The sequence below is a fragment of the Heptranchias perlo genome, chromosome 3 (assembly GCF_035084215.1).
Source record: "Heptranchias perlo isolate sHepPer1 chromosome 3, sHepPer1.hap1, whole genome shotgun sequence".
Taxonomy (NCBI): domain Eukaryota; kingdom Metazoa; phylum Chordata; class Chondrichthyes; order Hexanchiformes; family Hexanchidae; genus Heptranchias; species Heptranchias perlo.
In genome coordinates, this window is record NC_090327.1 from 126,184,809 (window position 1) to 126,209,222 (window position 24,414).

At 44.3% G+C, this 24,414-nt stretch overlaps 1 protein-coding gene across 1 annotated transcript in view; it reads left to right on the plus strand.

Moving 5' to 3' along the window:
• The window catches only part of atp9b (ATPase phospholipid transporting 9B), a 284,027-nt gene that overhangs the window by 58,780 nt on the left and 200,833 nt on the right, over nt 1-24,414 (plus strand). The window contains exons 3-4 of the mRNA XM_067981947.1: nt 17,166-17,316; nt 21,466-21,579. Of these exons, the coding sequence (XP_067838048.1) occupies nt 17,166-17,316; nt 21,466-21,579 (265 nt within the window). The remainder of the gene's footprint in view (nt 1-17,165; nt 17,317-21,465; nt 21,580-24,414) is intronic.

Genomic DNA, 24,414 nt, shown 5'->3' on the forward strand with positions numbered 1-24,414 from the left:
CCCTCGAGCTGCTCCGCCATTTAATGAGATCACGGCTGATCTGATTTTTACCTCAACTCCACTTTCCTGCCCTTTCCCCATATCCTTTGACTCCCTTGCTGATCAAAAATTTGTCTAACTCAGCCTTGAATGTACTCAATGACTCAGCCTCCACAGCTTTTTGGGGTAAAGAATTCCAAAAATTCACGACCCTCTGGGAGAAGAAATTCTTCCTCATTTCCGTCTTAAACGGGCGACCCCTTATTCTGAGACTATGCCCCCTAGTTTTAGATTCCCCCATGAGGGGTAACATCCTCTCAGCATCTACCATATTGAGTCCCCTCAGAATCTTGTATGTTTCAATAAGATCTCCTCTCATTCTTCTAAACTCCAATGAGTATAGACTCAACTTGTTCAATCTTTCCTCATAAGACAACTCTTCCACACCCGGAATCAACCTAGTGAACCTTCTCTGAACTGCCTCCAACTCAAGTATGTCCTTCCTTAAGTAAGGGCACCAGAACTGTACACAGTATTCCAGGTGTGGTCTCACCAGCACCCTGTACAGTTGTAGCATGACTTCCCTGCTTTTATACTCCATCCCCCTTCCGGATTACCTGCAGCACCTGTATGTTGACTTTGTGTTTCATGTACGAGGACACCCAGATCCCTCTGTACCGTAGCATTTTGTAGTATTTCTCCATTCAAATAATATTTTGCTTTTTTATTTTTCCTCCCAATGTGGCTGACTTCACATTTCCCCACATTATATTCCATCTGCCAAATTTTTACCCATTAGCTTAACCTGTCAATATCCCTTTGCAGACACTCTGGGCCCGATTTTAGCACCTGGTCTCGGGTGCGTTCTCGGCGGGGGGGCCTCTAAAATCCCGAAATCGAGGAGCGGGACCGGATCGCGCCTCGATCCCGCCCACTTCCGGGTTCCGCACTGACGTGCGGGGGTGCGTGCGTAGCCCCTGCTGGTGGGAATCCCGCAGGCAATTAAAGCCAGCGGGGTTCCACTTGAGTGTATTTATCTAGGTATTTCAGGTCATTAAATGATCTGATTGAGCTGTTTATTTAACAAGTGTGGGATTTTACGGTGAAATGAGACTGTTTCCCATACTGGGGGAAACACTCACACTGCCAACGGACGTGTTGCAGCCAGCAGCCTGTGGCGGCTGCCAAGGTGCATTCCACAGGTGGGGGGGGGGGAGAGCCATCACCAACACAGGAGGACACTCCGTAACATTGGGCAACGCCTGCCCTCCACCACCCTCTTCCAAGCAAGAAGATTCACCGGCGTGGAAGTGCAACCCCTGTGCGAGGACACACTTTTCTAGCATGCACAACCCCGCAGACCTACACCTGCCAGATGGGTGCTGCATTGACATCCTCGGAGGACGAACAGCATGACCAGCCTCGCAGTCCACGCCGTCCGCCTCAGAGACGTGCATCCCCACAACACGGTGCTGTGGCACATCCACCTGCACAGCAGGATGGAGGGCATCCGCAGAGAGAGATGCGTCGCAGGAGGCACTACCCTCCGCACAGGGTCTACAGACCGAGGCTCAGCTTCATGGACCTCTCTGAGCAGCAGTGCATACGTAGGCTCAGAGTCACTCGCCAGGTAGTCGCCGACATCTGCAGCCTCCTTAATGACGAGCTGCTCCCGGATGGACCAAGCAGCATCTTCTTACCCGTCGCCGTCAAAGTCACCACTGCCCTCAACTTCTTCGCCTCCGGATCCTTCCAGGGTGCCACGGGGGACATCACCGGGGTCTGTCAGTCGTCTGCACACAAGTGCATAAGGCAGGTCACCGATGGGTTGTTCCGCAGGGCCTCGAACTACATCAACTTCGCCATGGATGAGCGCAGCCAGACGGAGAGGGCGGTTGGATTCCATGCTGTGGCTGGCTTCCCACGGGTGCAGGGTGTAATCGATTGCACCCACATAGCGATACGGGCACCTCCACATGAGCCAGGGCTGTTCATCAACAGGAAAGGGTATCACTGCATGAACGGCCAGCTCATTTGTGACCACCGCCAGAGATTCCTACACGTGTGCGTCAGATACCCTGGCAGCTGCCACGATGCCTTCGTCCTCAGGGAATCCACCGTCCCGCCCCTCTTCCACGCACCCAACACTGGCAACGGCTGGCTCCTCAGCGACAAGGGATATCCCCTGCACACGTGGCTTATGACACCTCTGAGGAACCCCATTACCGAGCTGCAGCGTCGATATAATGACAGCCACATTGCTACCAGGTCTACAATTGAACAGGCTATAGGGCTGCTCAAGATGCGCTTCAGGTGCCTTGATCGTTCCGGGGGAGCGCTCCAATACACGCCACTCCGAGTGGGACGAATTATAGTTGTCTGCTGTGCCCTGCATAACGTGACACTACAGAGGGGTGCCGCTGGAGGAGGCCCCATGCACACCCGCCACCCACATTGAGGACGACAATGAGGAGGAGGAGGAGGAAGAGGGAGAGGAGGAGGAGGAGGAAGAGGGAGAGGAAGGAGAGGAGGAGGAGGAGGAGGAGGAACGACCCATGGGCCAAACACCGGCTCACCTGCGTGCTCGTCAGGCCAGGGAGGCACTCATATGCCAACGGTTCTCCTAACATCACACTGTGTGAGGCGTTCACATGCCATAACGTGCACAGACGAGGGTCCATACAGGCTCCCTCCACAGAAGAGTGGTGCCTGTACACCTGCACCCACTGTATTATGCCCAATGGGTGGGACGGGGTGGTCGTCGTCATGATGAGGCGCACGGAAGGGACATATTGCACAAGCCGCAGAATTATGGACAAGAGGTGGCTGCGTTGGTGAGAAAAAGTGAGTTTATTTTGTGTTGACATTCAAATAGTGGAAATAAAAAAATAGACAAACACCCTGGTGCAATCCCTGTGTGCTCACGGAACTTTAGGCTTTCGTTTCCGGGTACCCCTACGTGGTGCTACCCCTGTGGCTCCAGCAGAGGTGGTGGCAGGTTGCTCCTGTTCGTGCCCTGACCTGGTAGATGCTTTGGGCCGACGCCCCCTGGGTTTCGGTGCCCGTGAGGACACCTCCACAGACTGCTCCTCCTGCACCTGTGCAGGGGCAGACTCGGCCACCTGGAGAGGATGGACTATTGCAGGCACTGGTTGAGAGGGGGGCAACGGGTGAGACGTGGGGGCGCCTTGAGTAGCGTCCACACTTCCATTTCCCCGTTCACCATCTTCCCTCTCATGGCCAAGGCCCACATCACCCCTTCCACCCTGCTGGACGGCAGTTTGGATGACGTGGGTGAGACCTTGCAAGGCCACCTCCAATGTATCTGTCAACCTGTTGATGGCGGCAGAATGTTGCTCACCCTGAATCCGAGCAGCCGTTGTGAGGGCCTGGATGGACTCATTGGTGAGCTGTGCGTGACGCTTGAGGGAGGCTAGCCTGTCCTCCACCACAGACGTTCCCACACCTACCCGCGACAGTATCTCAGAGATGCCTTCACGTCCCTGCGACACTATCTCGGCGATACCCTCCTGCACCTGTGCCACCATTCCCCTCATGCAGGAGTTGGACTCCTCCATCCTCCGTGCGATTGTGGAGAGTGCGCATGGCACCTCTCCCAATACCTCAGCAATGTGCTGGTGCCCCTCGACGACTCTCCTTTTGACTGGTGGCCCCCTGGGTTCAGCATCTGGGTCCGGCTGAGCAGAGCCTGGAGAAGAGTGCTCCCACCGACGCGGACCCTCCGAGGCTGACCCTGCCACCAGGGTCTGCTCATGCTCACGTGTGCGCGGTGACTCAACATGTGCAATCCCAACTAACTGAGGGGGGGGGGGGACCCACCGAGGTGTGTGTATCTGCGCTGGTGGATGCAAAGCTCATGTGTGACGATGCACCCTCAGAGACGGGCATGTCCTCTGAGGAATCGCACTCAACCGAAACGTCGATTGCAGACGGCCCTGCAAGAGAACAGAGGGCAATATCAGGCATGTGTCCAAATGTGGCGGTGTGCATTGTGCCGTGTGATGCTAAGATCATTCGCGCTCATGAGTGATGAGTGCCAGCTTTCCCTTACCGGCCATTTCGACAGAACCAGACTCGCCATCCGCCACCGACAGGCAATGCAGCGTGCGACTGATCTCCAGTGCCTCGACCTCGGCGTCTGTCAGGGCCACCTCGTGTGGCGGGCCCCCTCCGGTGCGTGCCCTATCGCGTGCGTTCCTGCACCTCTTCTCCTGTGAGGGCAAAACACAAAATCGTTATTGAGTGATGATTACAATGTGAGACGCTTCAAGCATTGGTGTGAGTGGGTTGAGCGTGTGGCAGATGGATGGGAGGATTCGTGTGCCACATGGCCATCCCATTGTATGGGCATTGGGGTGTGTGGTAGTGGTCGAGTGGGGACAGGGACGGTGGGTACGTGCAGGCACTGTGAGGATTGGTGCGGGAGCGCAGTGCTGTCAGTGGAGATGGGGTTGTGAGGTGGTTGAGGTGATGTGGAAGACTGAGTGAGGCAGAGTGCGTTAGTGTACTCACTTTCCCGGACCTGGTGAGGTCATTGAATCTCTTGCGGCACTGCATCCAAGTGCGGGTGGTGTTGCCCCTGCTTGTGACCTCCGCGGCCACCTCCTCCCATGCCCTCTTGGTGGCGCTGCCAGGGCACCTCCTTCCATCCGTGGGGAACAGTGTCTCCCTCCTCATGCGGACCCCGTCCAGCAGCACCTGGAGGGCGTGGTCCGTGAAGCGGGGAGCAGCCTTACCCCAGCGCTCCTCCATCCTTCATGGACTGTAGGTTGTGGCTGGAGGGGCTCTGGTGGACTGCCCCTTTAAATAGAGCTCCACCATCGCTCAGACGTCAATGCGCATGCGCAGGCCGCCGGCACGCAGCTGAGAAGCGCGGAACCCGTAACTGCCGGCTAATTACATCAATCATCCCGCGATCGCACTCTATTCGGACGGCGCGTTTTCCTCGAGCCCGGCTGACCACCCGCTGCCAACCCGCACCCCTGGTAAAATCGGGCCCTCTGTGTCCTCATCGCAACTTGCTTTTCCACCTATCTTTGTATCATCAGCAAATTTGGCCACAAGACTCATGACATCCTGTGTTCCTTCATCCAAGTCATTGATATATATTGTAAATAGTTGAGGCCCCCGCACTGATCCCAGCGGCACCTCACTAGTCCTGGATGATCTGACATTTCCTCCAATTAAACATTGGGGAGATCAAAGCCATTTTGTTCGGTCCCTGCCACAAGCTCCGTTCCATAGCCACTGATTCCACCCTCCTCCCCACTGCCTCAGGCTGAACCAGACTGTTCGCAACCTCGATGCCCTATTTGACCCTGAGCTGAACTATCGACCCCATATACCCTCAATCACCAAGACCGCCTACTTCCACCTCTGTAATATCACCCGTCTCTGCCCCTGCCTCAGTCCATCTTTTGCTGAAACCCTTATCCATGCTTTTGTTACCTCCAGACTCAACCATTCTAATGCTCTTCTGGTGGCCTCCCATCTTACACCCTTCATTAACTTAAGCTCGTCCAAAACTCTATTGTCTGTACCCTAACCCTCACGAAGTACCGTTCCTGATTACCCCGGTATTCGCTGAACTATATTGACTCCTGGTCCCCGAACGTCTCTACTTTCAAAATACTAATCCTCCTGTTCAAATCCCTCCATGGCCTCGCTTCTCCCGTTCTCTATCCCCCTCCAGCAATACTACCCTCTGAGTCTGAGTTCCTCCAGCTCTGGCCACTTGTCCACCCCCGATATTGGAGGCTGTGCCTTCAGCTGCCTCGGTCCTAAGCTCTGGAATTCCCTCGCTAAATGTCTTTGCCACTCCACCTCTCTCTCCTCATTTAAGACGCTCTTTAAAACCTACCTCCTTGACCAAGCTTTTGGTCACCTGTCCTAATGTCTCCTTCTTTGGCTCTGTCAATTTTTGTCTGATTTCGCTCCTGTAAAGCGCCGCAAATGTTTTACTATGTTAAAGGTGCTATATAAATGCAAGTTGTTGGCTAGAGATTGCAGAAACTCAAGAAGTTGATTTTTATCAGTTTGGCTGTATCGGTTTTATTTTGAATTTGCAAACTGTACATATGAAATAAGTAATTTGCGTGTACACTTTTAAATTTGTATCAAATTAACAAATGATCTGCATCAGCCAATGACACTGCTTGATTTTCATCACCTTTCGCATTTTCATATCTTTGTTATACTCAACGTTTTAACTCCAAAAGTACTGTAGTTCTAAATCTCTAGTTTGTAAAATTGTTGTAACTTGGTGAGAGACTACTTAACGCCTGAGGATTGAGCAGTACAAGTTTAGGTGAATGGCCTGGAGAAGGTAGGCTGGGTTTCAGAAACGCTGGGCTGCGAAAATATGTTCTTCTGTAGGGCTCTGTTACGGGTTATTCCAACTCTATGGAAGCGCTTCTCCTGTGGGTTTTGTGTGGATTGGCTCTAGAAATGGCTCTTCAGGACTCTCATCCCATGATGAAGAAAATGTGGAATGCAGCACTTGGATGGTGGTTGGGTGTGGAAACAGAATCTCTCAATCTATTTGCATTTTATTTGTAAACCATTATTTTATTCAGTGCATGACAAAACTGTTCCAGTAGGAAATGAATGAGATTAGAGTTTGACAGCAAAACTTCTTGGCTTATTATTTTCAAAACCAGAAATGTTATAGCTTGGATGTGTTGACTTGTGTCTCCTGCGATATTGGAAAAGCTAGTAGCACAGGAGAGCCAGTTTTTGAGGTGGCACTGCGTGCAGCCAGAGGCACTCCTGCTGTCTCATTTATATTGCAACAGTGCGGCTCAAGTTGGGGTTGCTGCCAATAGCAGAGCTAGAATATAAAGGGAAATTTCAGTGGTGACTGCTAGTTTGCAGATTTTATTTGGAATTTTGCTGAGTAATATAGGTTGATGCTGCCAGGAGGCATTTAGAAGTAAATGAAGGCATGTGCTGCTAAAATAATTATAGTTGTTTAACTTCTGGAGTAATTTCTGACTGCACTGCTGGCAGAAAGCCTCAGCAACAGCACAAAGTTGGAAAATGATCCCTCTAACGTGCTATATACATCGAACAGTCTCAGAACTATGCTTTATCTGTTTGATAAATCATATTCTGCATAATGATCTACTCAATTTGCCATACTGATTAACTACATGCAAGTGCTATATTGCTTTTATTCAAAGCTCTTTACATCTGCTATCCCAGTAATAGATCAGTTCAATGCTACCTAAGAATTGGAACTATAAACTACACAAATCCTGTATGAAGATTTGAGGGGGGCATGGGGAAATTCCAGGATTTGGAGCAGTGGGAGTGGGAGAGAAGGACATTATCCATGGCAAAAAAAGTGACGGGGATATGTCCTCTTCACCAACCTCCCCCCCCCCCCTTTACAGGTGTTCACCATTAGAATGTATATGGGATGAATCTAAGACGACTGTCTCTAACCAACTGCACTGATTAATGGAATGTCTATTAGCTATTGTATAATGTACTTTTATTTATAATTAGCGCATACATGTATCTAGTATGTATCTAACTTGTTTCCCACAGAACACTTAAAAACTAGTGGCATCCTCAGTGGTCAGGTATTAATTGCACAGTAAGTTAAAACTGCAGAAAATATCCTAATCTGTAATGCCTATTGTAACTTGTGTCACTGTTGTGTGTCTTGGCCCCTTACATTTTATTGTAGTCAGAACAATTTTCTGTATTGCCTGGCTTTAATTGTCCTTCCGCAGTCCAAACCAAAGTGTGGTGTTCCAGATGCATTTACATGACAAGTTTAGCATTGGATCAAAGCATTTTCGGCTTCGAACTAGTTTTAAACTTGCATAGTACAAATTGGATCAAGAGCTCCTTTTCCAGGTCAAGCATGACTTCAGATTCAGGCTATGTTTGCACTTTAACTGCTCTGTCAGTGCAAAATGAACATGCTTTGTGCCAATGCTACAACTGTGGTGTAAGTACACCCTTACTGGTCCCAAATTACTCTTGCTGTGATGCTTGGATGATGTGCACTCCAAATAGAAATTGCCTAAATTCAGTTTAGAAAGGTAGAGTGGGTGTTGAGTATTTTTATTATTAAGCAGCCAAGCAGTCAGATTCTACCTCCACCTCCACCCCCACCCCTATCCCAATCCAAATTAGACCATAGCATCTTTTGAGAAGAATTTAAAGTTGGAGTATGTTTCCATTTTATTAAAGTAACTTATTTTTTATTCCAATTTTATTCCATTCAAGTACATCTTCTCGACATTTGTCCTCTATTTAAGATGACCACAAACATTGCGGCTGGGAGGTGCAATTCAAGTAGGACTTGAAATTCCATGCTTTTTATATGGCACTTCATGTAGAAGTCTGGCTGAAAATGAATGAAACTCGCCCAAATGAGGCAGGTGGATTTGTTTTGATGGGCAGGCTGTGGAACTCAGACTTGCAACTTTCTGGCTAGGAGGCTGGCACCCTACCAATTTGTGTTCAGCCTTTTTAATTTATTAAATTTACAGTTGTATAGAAGAGATTTGTGATAAATACACATTATCTTCTCAGCAGATTATATCCCTGATATTGGTTTTCATGTACGGTACTTGATATAGACCCTATCAGGTTGCCTATTGTAATTAAAATGAGGATTCTCTGAGGTGCAATTTGCATGCCTAGTGCATTAGCACACTAGTTTTCTACGCTGATACTTTTTAAAAAAAAAACAAGAGTTGTCAGTATCTTAAGTGGTGTACAATTTCCCTGTCTAAATTGTGCTATATCCAAGGTTGTGGTATATCAAAAGAGCATTACAGTAATGGGTTGCAGTACCACAAAAACCATTCTCAATCATGCTTCATTGAGCAATTAGAACCTAATATACTGAGGCAGCGGCTGATGTGAAGAATTAATGACTCTATTCTCTGCTTACAATGAAAAAATTTAAAGATACAGGGACAACCGAGCATACATTTAACAGTGACCTTATTTGCACAACACCACCTTTTTTGGTAGTGTTTGACCACTGCATTTCTTTTGCAGTTTCACGATGATAACACGGGATTGCTATCCTACAAAAAAATTATTGAAATACATGGAACCGTGAAACACTTCTTTGTCAAGACATTTCTGAATATTTAGGAGAGAGATGTATCTTTCCTGCAAAAATGATCATATTCAACTGAGTTACAGATCAGTTTTTACTAATTCTGTTTCAGAACTTAAAAAAATATAATTTCATTCTGTTTTTAAGTAGAAGATAACACTCATAATGTCATTCGCTTTTATCTGACAAAAACGCAAGTATAAAGTAACAATGTTGAAACATTCAAGAATGAAGGCTTTCGGAATAAGATCAGTCGCTTTCTGCGGTGACTACTAATGGAGATTATGATTACAGTGTGTCCATTTAGTGGGATGTGGAAACACTTGCATCTGACAAGTGAGACAAGACAATGGTGATAAAATGTAGGTGTGGATGAAATTTTTGTGTGAAATGTCAATAACTGGAACTTGGCAATAAAAAGTAATAAAGGATACGAAATAAACAAAGATGTATAGAAAAAAAATTGGGATTTTAGAAACAGTGACAGTAATGTAAAGTAAATGGCAATACAATAAATAGAATCTACTCTTGAACTAACACTATTATGACTGTAATTTCAAACAATCATTTTTCATAAATTGGATGTCACTGAAAAACTGCAGTGTTATTAGGTAGTGAATAAAATCTTATTGAAAGCGGAGATATCTGTCATGTGGCCAGGAGAATGTCCCTTTAAGGAATTAATAGCCTGGGCAGTCAGGTGGTCTTTCCCCATTCTGCTGTATTTACAGCCCCGTTCTGGGGTGTAGATCGCTGCTCTTCACTCTCATCAGGAAAACTAATTTATGTTGAAATTTATGAATGCAAAGTTCTTTTGTCATGTTCTACTGAAGACATTTTGACTTGCAGCCTGCCTCAAGCTGAACAACTCTGGTCAACCCCCATTGCGGTCACCAGCCCAATACTTTTAGTCTAGTGCCATGCATTCTCCTGAGTGAGAGACTCTTATGACACCAACTACCTGTCAGTAGCTGCTACCTCTTTGAAGCGTCCAAGGTTACACATCTATCCATACGGTTTGGGGGGCGGGGGCAGTTGAGAACACTGTATCAGTGCTGAAACATGTGAACTTTATCTGTTGATAAGTTTAACTCATGTCTGAACTTGTTTCCAAACAGGGAATGGTATTGTTTACCTTTCAATGTACAAGTTTGCTGCAATCCAAGGGTGTTTAAAGCTGGATCCATTATATGGGCATACAGTTATCTACAGATCCTACACCTAATGCCAGTAGCCCAGTTCTGTTTGTTGACATAGGAGATCATCATCTGCTGGTCAACTGATGAAATGTTTCCAACGAATGTACACTAATCTCATTTATGTATTACCTTTGTGGGGGTAGACATCATGCTCCTCACTGCGGGGACCGCACCCCATCAGAAGAGGCATCCATCATTAAAGTCATTGTGACTGATCTGGTCAGCACAGGTGCACCAGAGATCAAAGGAGTTTTCAACTTATGATTTTTAAAAAAGAAATCATTGTTCTCTGGATGAAGGCAGTATTTCCAAGGCCGCGTTTATGTCTATCACTAGTTGCCCTGCTAAGGTGGCAGAAGGTGGTTTTCTTGAACCACCTGTAGTTCTTGTGGTGAGGGAGCTGTCACGATGGTGTTATGATGTGGAGATGCCGGTGATGGACTGGGGTTGACAATTGTAAACAATTTTACAACACCAAGTTATAGTCCAGCAATTTTATTTTAAATTCACAAGCTTTCGGAGGCTACCTCCTTCCTCATTTCCACATCGTTCACCTGAGGAAGGAGGTAGCCTCCGAAAGCTTGTGAATTTAAAATAAAATTGCTGGACTATAACTTGGTGTTGTAAAATTGTTTACGATGGTGTTAAGAAGCGAATCCCAGGATATTGAACCCAGCAACTGTGATTGAATGGTGTTATATGTCCAAGCTAGGATGGTGTGCGAATTGGAGGTCCCACAATATTGCTGCTTTTGTCTCTTTGGTAGAGGTTGCAGGGGCTGGGAGCTGCATTTGAAGTAATCTTGGTGAGTGGCTGCAGTGCATTCTGTGGATTGTACATATTACAGCCACAGTTTGCCGGTGTTGGAGGGGGATGGATATTGACCGGTGCCTCCGTGACTGAAATCAGGTTTACTGCTCTGTCCTGGATGGTGTTGTGCTTCATAAGTGTTGTTGTGTCCAGACAAGAGCGCGAATTCCATCAGAGTCCTGACTTGTGACTTGTAGATAGTAGAGAAGTTTTGAAAGGTTAGGAGATGAACCACTCGGTGCAGAGTACCTAGCATCTGCCCTGCTCTTGCAGCCACAGTGCTGATATGGCTGGCCCAATTCAGCTTCTGGTCAATAGTGACCCCCAAAATGATGGTGGAGGACTTGGTGTAAGTGGTGCCGTTGAAGGTCAAGGGGAAATGGCTAGGCTTTCTTTTCGAGTTGGATATTGCCTGGTACTTGTCAAGCCTGGATGGGCTACTTCATTATTGGAGGAGTTGTGCATAGCACTGAACACTGGAATCGTCAGTGAATGGCCCCACTCCTGATCTCGTGATGGAAGAAGGTTTGTTGAAGCAGCTGAAGATGTTTGGAACAATGGCACTTAACTGAGGAACTCCTGCACTGATGTGCTAGGGCCATGATGACTGGCCTCCGACAACCAGGGCTATCTTCCTTTGTGTTAGGCGTGGCTTCATCCTCTGGAGGAATTTCCCACTGATCCCCATTGACGGGCTCCCTAGTGGAATATGCAGTCGAATGGCGCCTTGATGTCGTGGGCAGCTACTCTCATCTCTCCACTGGTATTCAGCTCTTGTTGAGGTCTGGAGCCGAGTGGTTCTGGCAGAACCTAAACTGAATGTCCATGAGCAGGGCACTGATGAGTAGGCGTTGCTTGATGCCACTATTGATGACTCCTTCCATCACTCTACTGCTGATTGGGATGAGGATGGTCAGTGGTTAGATTTGTACTTTTTTTTTTATGGCTAGGACATGCCTGGGCAATCTTTCACATTGTCAGGTAGATGCCAGCGTCATGGCTGTACTGCAACAGCTTGGCTAGGGGAGCAGCGAGCTCTCGTGTATCAGCCTTTAGCACTACAGCTAGCATGTTTTCCGGGTCCATAGCCTTTGCTGTGTCCAGCACACTCAACCACTTAATTCAGTTCACTCCATGTGACATTAATAACACTGACAACCAAGATGATGGGGACCTACAGAAAAGGCTGAGCAGGATCGTTCACTCGACACTTGCGAATACAGCCTTTTCTCTTGCACTTGTGCTGGGCTACACACGTTTGAGGATGAGCATATTCATGCAGGAGCTGCTGTCATTTCCTGTCATTTCCTGTCAGTTGCCTGGCTGTTCACTGCCATTCTTGACTGGATTTAATAGAGCTACAGAGCTGTGCGCTGTTGGTTGTGGGACGATTATAGGATATCCAAATAATTGGAGAAAATTCTTCCTACAATAGGCTTTAATCATTCATCAATGTTGCGTTTGCTTATTGGTTTCCTTGCACTGAGTGCGGGTGCAGCGTGGAATTTGCCAGGTGGCCTGAGCACTGGTGATGCCCTTCGGATTTGGAAGCAGAACATCATTTATGATGGCAACATTTATTGAAATATATGTAAATATGTCCCGTGATGAAATCCCATCTTCTTACCAGCCCACTCTCTGTGCATAGCTTACCGTTTAAACGGATGTTGAGTGTCATTTTCACTGGAGAGCGTCCATTCTTAAAGTGAGACTGGTTTTTGGAAGGTTACTTCTTTCGCTGCTGGTTTTGGATTTCTGCATTATTGCTTGTGCAACAGTTTTTTTTGGCTATTTACTGCTGATGGTGGGCACCTTTTTATACAGAGCTACAGCATTGTTGCTACCAACTTCTACTCTAACCACACTGTTCAGCATAGGAATTCCATTGGGTCTTGCCAATGAGTTTAGAGAAGGAAAAGGAGTTCAAGCAGAGGGAAGAAAGGCAAGTATGCTTCATTTCAGGTGCCCACTGTGCCTTGGAGCTATGTTGGCACAATTACTAGGCCATGTCTTGGGAGATCTATCACTCTCAATTCTGATCAAGGGAACCTGTGACAAAATTGCACTGTTTATTGGCGCTTACCCTTCAGTCACGATCTTGCACAGGGACAATCCAACCCATTGCTGTTAGTCACCACAGCATTGAAATTTTACAGCACTGGACCCTTTCAAGCTCCCACTGGTGAGATTTGCCATATTTGTCAAATTTCAGCCCACTGAACTATTAAGCATGTCATAGAAGCCTTGTTTGCTAGGGGCAACACTTTTGCCACTTTCCCCATGGATAGGAGGCAACAACATGCCAATTTTTACCAGGTAGCAGGCTTTCCTAAAATGCAGGTTTTCTGGCACACATGTAACCATTAAGGCCGCTAACCCTGTTGAATATATGAATAGTAAAGGCTTTCATTTCATCAACATACCAGTGGTGGTGTTGGACTACAAGGACCGAATAATGTAGCTGAGTGCATGATACCATGGCAGCAGCTGCAATGCCCTCAGAATGTACCAGTCTATGATACCAGCACGATTTTAAGTTGCAGGTAGACTGGCCCTACCTTCCTCTTTTCGGTCCTCTTCTGCCATCTACACTTGCTCCTTCTCACTAGTTCTTTCTCCTATCTGATTCCCAGAAATGGATATTTCTGTACGCAGTGGAGTAATTGAGAGATGCTCGTGCTGGGCCAGCATACGGTTTGTCCCTGATGCCAACTACATCGTCTTGGGAGCCCATACACAAAGGGAAAGGGAACATGTCTTAGCATAGGGTAATGGCAAATGGCTGTACCCAGAAGCAAGACCATTAGAGTGCCATGCTGGTCATGAGCAATATGCCTGCATGTGACTTACTGAATTTGAAGGGATAGTAAGAAGATGGAGTTGAAGAGAACACGTACCATGTTAGGCCACTAAAATCTCGCTTGCCCATTCCCTCTATGGCCTGTACCCTAATAAATTGAAGGGTCAGCTTCTCGTGCTGAATGAGGCAGTGCCGATTGGCTGGTTTGCCATGCCATTGTGGGTTCTCTCTCGGAGGGTAAATGCTAGCATGGACTAGTTGGGTCAAATGACCTCTTTCCGTGTTGTAACTTATTTGTATTTCTGTGTGAGTAATTGGACCTAGTGTCGAGCTATGTTAATCACAGCGTTTTATTTTGTAGTGAGTGGAATGATTTTGTAAACGGAAATGTACATCTACAGTAGAATTTAATCTTACCCAGAGTTTATCATAAAGGAGTCATATATTCAGCGCTTCTTTATAAAATCAAGACTAAGAATTCTTAACTTGAAAACTCCTGCAATTCATCCTGATTTCATTTTTTCCCAATTATTTTAAATGTGATTGGGGGAACAGGAGTTCCTGATCCTGAAATGGTAAAGGATCAGAATTAGCATACAAGATTATGCAACAATTGGGGTTAATTAGTAATCTCACAGTAAGAGATCCTCTGGGGAAGAGCGATTATAATATGATAGAATTTCACATGGAGTTTGAGAGTGACGTACTAGAGTATTAAACTTAAATAAAGCCAATTACATAAGTATGAGGGGGCGAGTTGGCTAAGGTAGATTGGGAAACCAAATTAAAGGGTCTGACGGTTGAAAAGCAATGGCAAACATTTAAAGGAATATTTCAGTATTCTCAACAAATATACATTCCATTGAGAAATAAAAATTCCATGGGAAAAGTGATCCACCCATGGCTAACTAAAGAAGTTAAGGATAGTATTAGATTAAAAGAAGAGGCCTGTAATGTTGCCAAGAAGAGTAGTAAGCCTTAGGATTGGGAGAGTTTTAGAAACCAGTAAAAGACTACCAAAAAAATGATGAGAGAAATAGAATATGAAGTAAACTAGCAAGAAATATAAAAACGGATTGTAAGAGCTTCTACAAGTATGTAAAAAGGAAGAGAGTAGCAAAAGTAAATGATGGTCCCTTAGAGACTGAGACAGGCGAAATTATAATGGGGAAATCAGGAAATGGCAGATGCGTTAAACAAATATTTTGTATCTGTCTTCACAGTAGAAGACACATAAAACATACCAGAAATAGTGGGGAACCAAGGGTCTAATGAGAATGAGGAACTTAAAGTAATTAATATCAGTAGAAAAAAAGTACATGAGAAACTAATGGGACTAAAAGCTGAAATCCCCTGGACCTGATGGCCTATTCCTAGGGTTCTAAAAGAGGTGGCTGCAGAGATAGTGGATGCATTGGTTATGATCATCTAAAATTCCCTAGATTCTAGAACCGTCCCAGTGGATTGGAAGGTAGCAAATGTGACCCTGCTATTCAAGAAAGGAGGGAAAGAGAAAAAAGGAACTACAGGCCAGTTAGCCTGACATTGGTCGTCAGGAAAATGCTGGAATCCATTCTTAAGGAAGTGGTAACAGGGCACTTAGAAAATCATAAAATGATTAGGCAGAGTCAACATGGTTTTATGAAAGGGAAATCGTGTTTGACAAGTTTATTAGAGCTTTTTGAGGATGTAACTAGCAGGGTAGAGAAAGGGGAACCAGTGGATGTAGTATATTTAGATTTTCAAAAGACATTTGATAAGGTGCCACATAAAAGTTTGTTACAAAAGATAAGGGCTCATGGGGTTGGGGGTAACATACTGGCATGGATAGAGGATTGGTTAAAGGACAGAAAACAGAGTAGGGATAAACGGGTCATTTTCAGGTTGGCAGGCTATAACCAGTGGGGTGCCGCAAGGATCGGTGCTTGGGCCTCAGCTATTTACAATCTATATCAATGACTTAGATGTATCCAAGTTTGCTGACTATACAAAGCTAGGTGGGAAAGTAAGCTGTGAAGAGGACACAGAGCCTACAAAGGGATATAGACAGGTTAAGTGAGTGGTCAAGAAGGTGGCAGATGGAGTATAATGTGGGGAAATGTGAGGTTATTCACTTTGGTAAGAAGAATAGAAAAACAGAATATTTTTTGAATGGTGAGAAACTACTAAATGTTGGTGTTCAGAGAGATTTGGGTGTCCTCGTACAAGAAACACAAAAAATTAGCATGCAGGTAGCAAGCAATTAGGAAAGCAAATGGCATGTTGGCCTTTATTGCAAGGGGGTTGGAGTACAAGAGTAAGGAAGTCTTACTACAATTGTACAGGGCTTTGCTGAGACATCACCTGGAGTACTGTGTACAGTTTTGGTCTCCTGATCTAAGGAAGGCTATACTTGCCTTAGAGGTGGTGCAGCGAAGGTTCACTCGATTAATTCCTGGGATGAGTGTGTTGTCCTGTGAGGTGGGATTGAGTAGAATGGGCCTATATTCTCTGGAGTTTAGAAGAATAAGAGGTGATCTCATTGAAACATATAAGATCCTGAGGGGGCTTGACAGGGTAGATGCTGAGAGGTTGTTTCCCCTGGCTGAAGAGTTTAGAACTTGGGGGCATAGTCGCAGGATAAGAGGTCAGCCATTTAAGACTGAGATGAGGAAGAATTTCTTCACGCAGAGGGTTGTGAATCTTTGGAATTCTCTACCCCAGAGGGCTGTGGATACTGAGTCATTGAATATATTCAAGGCTGAGATAGATAGATTTCTGGACTCTAGGGGAATCAAGGGATAAGGGGATCGGGCAGGAAAGTGGAGTTGAGGTCGAAGATCAGCCATCATCTTACTGAATGGCGGAGCAGGCTCGAGGGGCCATGTGACATACACCTGCTCTGATTTCTTATGTTATGTTCAACGGTAGCAATCTTAGTTCATAATGGCTGATAGTTTAGCTCCTTCATTCTGATGGGCTTTGTGATGCCTCCCAGGAAGTTCAAAAAATTGGAAGAATAGAATGACTGGACAAAGAAAGAAGTGAGATTATTCATCACTGATGTTTGAAAGCAATGATGATTCTCAAGCAGTTTTCACTGACTTGTGAGGAACAGTTGCACTGATAGTATAAAAACCTGGGAAGTAAGCAAACATTTTGGAGCTATCAACAGTGGTACTAAGTCAATAGTTTAACATGTTCAATTTAACGTGAAAACAAATATTTGTTGGAATTTAATTCTGATGCATGAAGTGTGGTTGAACCTTTTGATTCTTGTATCTTTCAGTTGCTGCGACTGGCTTGCTAACATCTGTCGGAGAAAGAAACAGCTTAAAGCTCGCACAGTATGGCTGGGATATCCAGAAAAGTGTGAGGAAAAATATCCAAGGAATGCCATCAAAAACCAGAAGTACAACCTCTTTACATTTGTACCTGGGGTGAGTAAATGAAACCGTGCATGCTTAGAAATAACCTCTGCTGAATAGAAATACATAGAAGTTACAATGCAGAAACAGCCCTTTAGCCCAACCAGTCCATTTCCAGTGTCGGCACTTACCTTCCGTGCGTGCAAATATATTGTGTCTGCTTACCCGTCCATAAGCAGACACAATGAAAACGTAGAAAATAATAAAATCCCATTCTTCCCATCAAGCTGAAAATCACATTACCACCTGCAATGTATCATGTACAAATATGTCAGTCCAATATACATTTTCCAGAGTCTTTTTTAATTTCAACTTTCAGCACCTTGTCCTGCAATACAGATTGTATGGTGTCTCACATTGGCAAATGAGCCACTTCTAAACAGCATAAACGACAAGTGTTTTAAAAATATTGCTTGCAATAAAAATGAAACATCATTCCATGCGTTTAAATAATTCATAATCTCACTCTTTTTGATCATAAACCTCTAATATTTCCTCAGTATTGACAGCACCAAAGATAGGCTATGGATCACATTTAATCTTAAACTCCACCCTACAATTGAATTTTCCAGGCTTGTTTAAAAAGGTGTAGCCAACCATATTTAAAATTTACAGTAACTTCAGTCAGTTTATAGCCAAATAAATGCAAATGCCTCGTATGGTGAGGAATTTCCAGCAACAAATCAAAAATTGCAATTGATAGTGACGAACAGTTGAAAAAGAAATCTCTTGATTGTTTACAAGTTACAACTAATTTGGGTTTGTTGTGGCTAAGCAGCTGTCCCAAATAACTTGAGACCACAGAACGACTGAAGTTGCCTGCTGCAGATTTGTGGAGCAAAATCTTCCACCTGTAACACAGGGTTTGATTGAATTGTGCTTTGCAGCAAAAATAGGGGAATTGTCCAGTGAAGTGGCCTCGTGGCAGTTCCACTGTTTGATTGCAACAGAACCTGGTGCAAGAAGTCACTGAGGTTCATGTTTCCTTCTTGAATGTGCTGGCAGCATCTGGGTCAGGAGAAGTGGGGAGGGAGTGGGTGGAAGAACAGGAAGGAAGAAATGAATTCAGAGGGATAATCTGCACAGTTTTCTGATCATTGCTGTTGGATGAGGCTCCTTGCAAGAAGCATGAATTTGGAAAATTACTGCTCAGATTTGGATGTTGTGTATGTGGCGCAAGTGTGAAGTTAATGCATTAGTGGGGCGAGCTTCGATGGAACATCGGGGAATCAAGTGCTACTTTCCAAGATTATCTGGCAAAACTAATGCCTCAGAACTGAGAGCATCACAAGAACAAATGCCAGCCTGTTTAAAGCTTGAGACCCACACAAAATGCCTTATTTACTTTATTATTTCAGAATTGTTATGATTTTACTTTTAATTTTGTTTGAGTTTCCTCCAAAGTAATAGTGAAAAATTACTCCTTGGGGTTGTCATCTGGACAAGAATTAACACGCAATCTTTGTGTTCTGATTCCCACTTAGTTTAATGAAAATCACTTAGAAAATCAAAATATGATTAGACAGAGTCAACATGGTTTTATGAAAGGGAAATCGTATTTGACAAGTATATTAGAGTTTTTTGAGGATGTAACTAGCAAGGTAGACAAAGGGGAACCAGTGGATGTCGTATATTTGGATTTTCAAAAGGCATTCGATAAGGTGCCACATAAAAGGTTGTTACACAATGTAAAGGCTCATGGGGTTGGGGGTAATAGCATGGATAGAGGATTGGTTAAAGGACAGAAAACAGAGTAGGGATAAATGGGTCATTCTCAGGTCGGCAGGCTGTAACTTGTGAGGCGCTGCCAGGATCGGTGCTTGGGCCTCAGCTATTTACAATCTATATTAATGACTTAGATGAAGGGACTGAATGTAATGTATCCAAGTTTGCTGATGATACAAAACTAGGTGGGAAAGTAAGCTGTAAGCAGGACACAGAGTCTACAAAGGGATATAGACAAGTTAAGTGAGTGGTCAAGAAGGTGGCAGATGGAGTATAATGTGGGGAAATGTGAGGTTATTCACTTTGGTAGGAAGAATAGAAAAACAGAATATTTTTTAAATGGTGAGAAACTATTAAATGTTGGTGTCCAGAGAGACTTGGATGTCCTCATACAAGAAACACAAAGTTAATATGCAGGTACAACAGGCAGTTAGGAAATCAAATGGCATGTTGGCCTTTATTGCAAGGAGGTTGGAGTACAAGAGTAAGGTAGTCTTGCTACAATTATACAGGGCTTTGGTGAGACTGCACCTGGAGTACTGTGTACAGTTTTGGTCTCCTTATCTAAGGAAGGCTATACTTGCCTTAGAGGCGGTACAACGAAGATTCACTAGATTAATTCCTGGGATGAGAGGGTTGTCCTATGAGGCGGGGTTGAGTAGAATGGGCCTATACTCTGGAGTTTAGAAGAATGAGAGGTGATCTCATTGAAACATATAAGATTCTGAGGGGGCTTGACAGGGTAGATGCTGAGAGGTTGTGTCCCCTGGCTGGAGAGTTTAGAACTTGGGGGCATAGTCGCAGGATAAGGGTTCGGCTATTTAAGACTGAGATGAGGGGGCATTCCTTCACGCAGAGGATTGTCAGTCTTTGGAATTCTCTACCCCAGAGGGCTGTGGATGCTGAGTCATTGAATATATTCAAGGCTGAGATGGATAGATTTTTGACTCTAGGGGAATCGAGGGATATGGGGATTGGGCAGGAAAGTCGAGTCGAGGTCTAAGATCAGCCGTGATCTGATTGAATGGCGGAGCAGGCTCGAGGGGCTGTTTGGCCTACTCCTGCTCCTATTTCTTATGTTCTTATGAAAAGCACAAGAGTGATGGCCATTAAACCGTCACAGATCAGTGAATCAAAGATTCAGTGCAAAGTAGGGAACAGCCAGCAGCCCTTGAGGCTCGTTAACTTCCATTATAACAGCCGGTATGCAGTTGAGCAATTGCTAGAATGATGTTGGCTCGGAAAAACATGTAATTGAGCATTTGTTGTATCATTTTCGTAAAAGACAAAAAAGCCCAAGAAAGATTTGAAGACCCTGGTAATGTTTAGTTTTTGTGGGTCCAGCAGTCTGGATTGACAACTTGCAAAATTGCATTAAGCTCTATTGCATACACAGACTGCCTCTTAAAATAGTCATTTGAATGGATCCAAGTTTGAAAGATCATCGACCTGAAACATTGGGCTGGAACTTGCTGGAAACATAATGGTGTGTGAACGATGCACGCTGTTATTAATGTGCAAATCGGCCAGCAAGATCAGGGGATTAAGGGATACGCTGTGAGTTACGAATCTCCAGAACTTGCTGGTCGATTTATGCCGCTCCACCGTTTGCTTAGCACAAACTGCATCTTGCCTTTAGCCTCCATTATTTTGAAGAACTTGCTGGAGTTGCACATTAATTGCCCATTAAATTCGCTGCAGAATGTTAAGACTGATAATTAACAGCGCAAGTATATGATAATTGTTAATGCAGTACCAATCAACCCTTCTGGCCCAGAAATTGAACAGTTTAAAGTGTGGAGTCTCATTCCTGCAGGTGGTAAATTGTTAGAGATTTTTAACATTTAAAATGTTTTCTTAATTTTCTTTTCTGTCGCCTTTTTTTCTCTCTCTCCTAATCCGAATCTGTCTTTCCCTCTCAATTTCTCTTTCCTTAGAGTCCCTGATTTGACTCCAATTCACCCTCCTTCTCAGTCATTCCTCTGTTTATTTTTCAATCCTTAAATCTCATTGGTTAAGGAGCTACATTGTTGGTCCCGCTGTTCACCGAGGTCCCATGTACCCTGTTGCCCTCGCCACACCGTTATCAGCTCGCACTTCCAGCAATTTATGGCTCAAATTCTTTTCAGCTGAATTCAAGAAAATGTCTAACTAATAGCGTACTCCGTGATATGCCCCACTCCAGCAAGTTCTGGCATTGACTCTTTCTGTCTCTGTAGATGCTGCCTGACCTGAGCATTTTCTGTTTTTATTTGAGATTTCCAGCATTTTGTTGCATATTTTCCCTTCTGTCTTATTCTCCTGGTGACTTGCCTTTTAAGCACCTCCCTTAAGAATGCATTTATGACACTGCTTGCTCTAACTGAGATACAACCTGATTTGAAGATGAGTGCAAAATTAAATTTCCAATTTAATTGTAGTAATGTTATTTTTCAGGTATTGTATCAACAATTCAAGTTTTTCTTGAATCTTTATTTTCTGGTGGTAGCATGTTCACAGTTTGTACCAGCATTGAAGATAGGCTATCTGTATACATACTGGGCTCCTTTGGTAAGTAAAATATATTACTTTTCATGTTCTTCATGTGCAAAGGTTTTTAAAAGCAGTGTTGGCTTTATATTTTAATTGCAGAGCATTTCTGAAATAACAGCATATTGAGAGAAGAAGCAAAATCAGCCTTCTATTGCTGATGGATGGGACTGTAAAGTTTGTTGTATTTGTTATTCCTCATGCCTCTTAATTGTCTTGGAACGTTTTTCTGTGTTAAATGTGCTACATAACTGCAAGTTGTTTGCATTTTAGAGTGGTCAGTGAATCATGTGGGTCTGATTAGGGACACAGACTTCTGTCAGCCTGGAGGCTGTGATCATGGTCACACCCACATGCCTGTCTTGGGGCTCTAAAGGTAACTCAATACAGTAAACTTCACTTTAAACAATTGAAGGAAATTGGTGTATTTTTTTTTAAAAACACATTTTTGGAGCTTCATTAAACAACTTGAGAAATACTTAAGATGGAATCAATTGCAGGGGTTATAATACTGGAAATTGAGATTTATTTTTGGAGGTATTTAGTTCTGGAAATTTGACTTCAGAATATCTAGCTATTTTTATTGTGGTTTCTGCTGGTGCAGAAACTAAGAATATTTACAGATTTACACTGGTCATAGAATATGTTCTACAAGCAAGCTTAAACTGTCTAGATTTGAATGCTTCTGCAATTTACAATTATACCATTGAACAACCTTCGATAAAATAGATGTGTTAAGGTACAGAAGGTCAGTAGTAATCAAATATCCTGTTTGCACTGGAGATCAAATTCAGTTTGGATCACATTGATTCAGACTGAATTCGATCTGCCTAGTATTTAATGTATACCTTTGCCCTGAATTAGGATGTGTTCAATAATATCAAATCTAGCTACAGTGCTAAGTAGTGCTGGAATTCGAACATAGCGCAATTAAGAAGTACTTTATTTTAACGTTTTTTTAAAAAAAACTTTTCAAATCTTTGTTACGATACAATTTTTAAGGTATGTTTTGTTTGGCTTTCCTTTTCCACAAAGCTCTACTACTTATAATCAAATAGATTTTTTTATAATTGCATCTTAAATGTGGGTTGGGAGAGGAGGTGTAGGAAACTAGCAACTTATAAGAACTGCAGTAAATGTCTTTGTCTAAATTGGAGCTAAACACAGATTATAAATAGTATCCTATTATTGGGTAATAGTTTGTTGTTTGACAGTTTACATATTGGATTCAGACTAGCATAAAAAAGAAAACAACTTAAAAAAAAAACCAAGTTTCTCGCATTTGATGGTCTTGTGCTATATTTATAAAACACTTTTATAAGGTAGGTGTGGTATAAATATTCTTATCAATTATTGTACTGACCTGTGGAGCAGGGAGGGAGGTGGGACCGCTGGCAGATAAGTAGGAAAATAATACATAATTACTTCAAAAAAAATTGTATAACATAAAGCGTTAAATGAGGAAAAAAAATGCCCCACCAAACCTGCTACTTCCACAGACCACCTACAATTGAGCCTATTTAAATGTACCGAGGGAAAGTTCTGCTTGCTTATCCCTGAACTGAAAACAAGACTCCAGAAATTCATTCACATCTCCACGAATCAAGCAGACACTATTCAAATTGACCCCCTCCTCCCCCAGCCCAGCAATACGGGAACCATTGTGTCGTAAGGAGCATTTTGATTGGTCCATAGCTATTCCAAAAACATTAAATCCTGTTCCAAACCAGATATTTATCCAACCCATTTTCGAAGTATTTAATTTGTCTCTGTCTTGACTGCTTTAGCTGTAAGTCTATTCCATACATCCACTAACTCGATGCTCTCCTCCTCCTCTATGGGGAAGGTGATGGATTACTGTCTCCTTGCAAAGAGGACATCTGTCACCTGCCTTATGCCCATATGGACAGCAAACTGACTGATGTTGCTGATGCCATCTGTTGCAGCCTGGAATGAACCTGTAGTGTAGAAGTTGAGGGTCACTGTTACCTGTACAGCCACAGGCACTGCTGAGTGTGTCCTGGTGTTTGGCTCCAATTCCTGCTGCAACAGATGACCTAGGTCTGTGACTGCCTGTATGCTTCAGCGGAGCCTCTGCATACACTGCTCCTCTATCATGTTCAGGTACGACATTCAGTTTCAGAAGACACGCATTTTATAAGGCCTCCTGTGCCCTTGCCTCCTTTGCTGGCTTCTTTGAGCCTCCGCAGATCTGTGCTGCTGATCTTATTGCTGCTATTCCCCTAGTGTGGCAGCCCCTCAATGGCAATCCCAGCAACATCCCCATTTTTCCCAGTACGACTGCACCCAATGTAGTAAAACTGTGCAACTGCAGCCAGAAGTCAGCTCGCCAACCGTTCTGTAGTATCAAAACTTTCCCATGCAGCCTAAAACTACCATCCAGAAACGTACCTTAATGGAGGTGAGGATCCCTTTAAATACCGCTGCTGCAGCCTGCTTCCCGAGTGTTTGCTGGGCAGGCTTGAGAATGATCAAATCGAACGCTGCCAGGCACCAGTTTCCCAAAAGGGAAGTACACACGCAGGACCCCTATTTAAATATTTGTGAGCCCAATGTTCATTTCAGGCGACAGCCAAGGGCATCTAAGGAACACTTTAACCAATATGGCAGTTGCGACATTTTACGTGCACTTCCTGTGTGGGATGACCTACCACGAAATTAGCATGTTACCTCTGGAGTCCCACGCGGATCTATCCTTGGCTCCCTCCTATTTCTCATCTACATGCTGTCCATCGATGACATCATCCAAAAATATATCAGGTTCCACGTACGCTGATGACACCCTGCTCTACCTCACCACTCTACCACTGTCTCTTATTTGTCACTGTTTGTCTG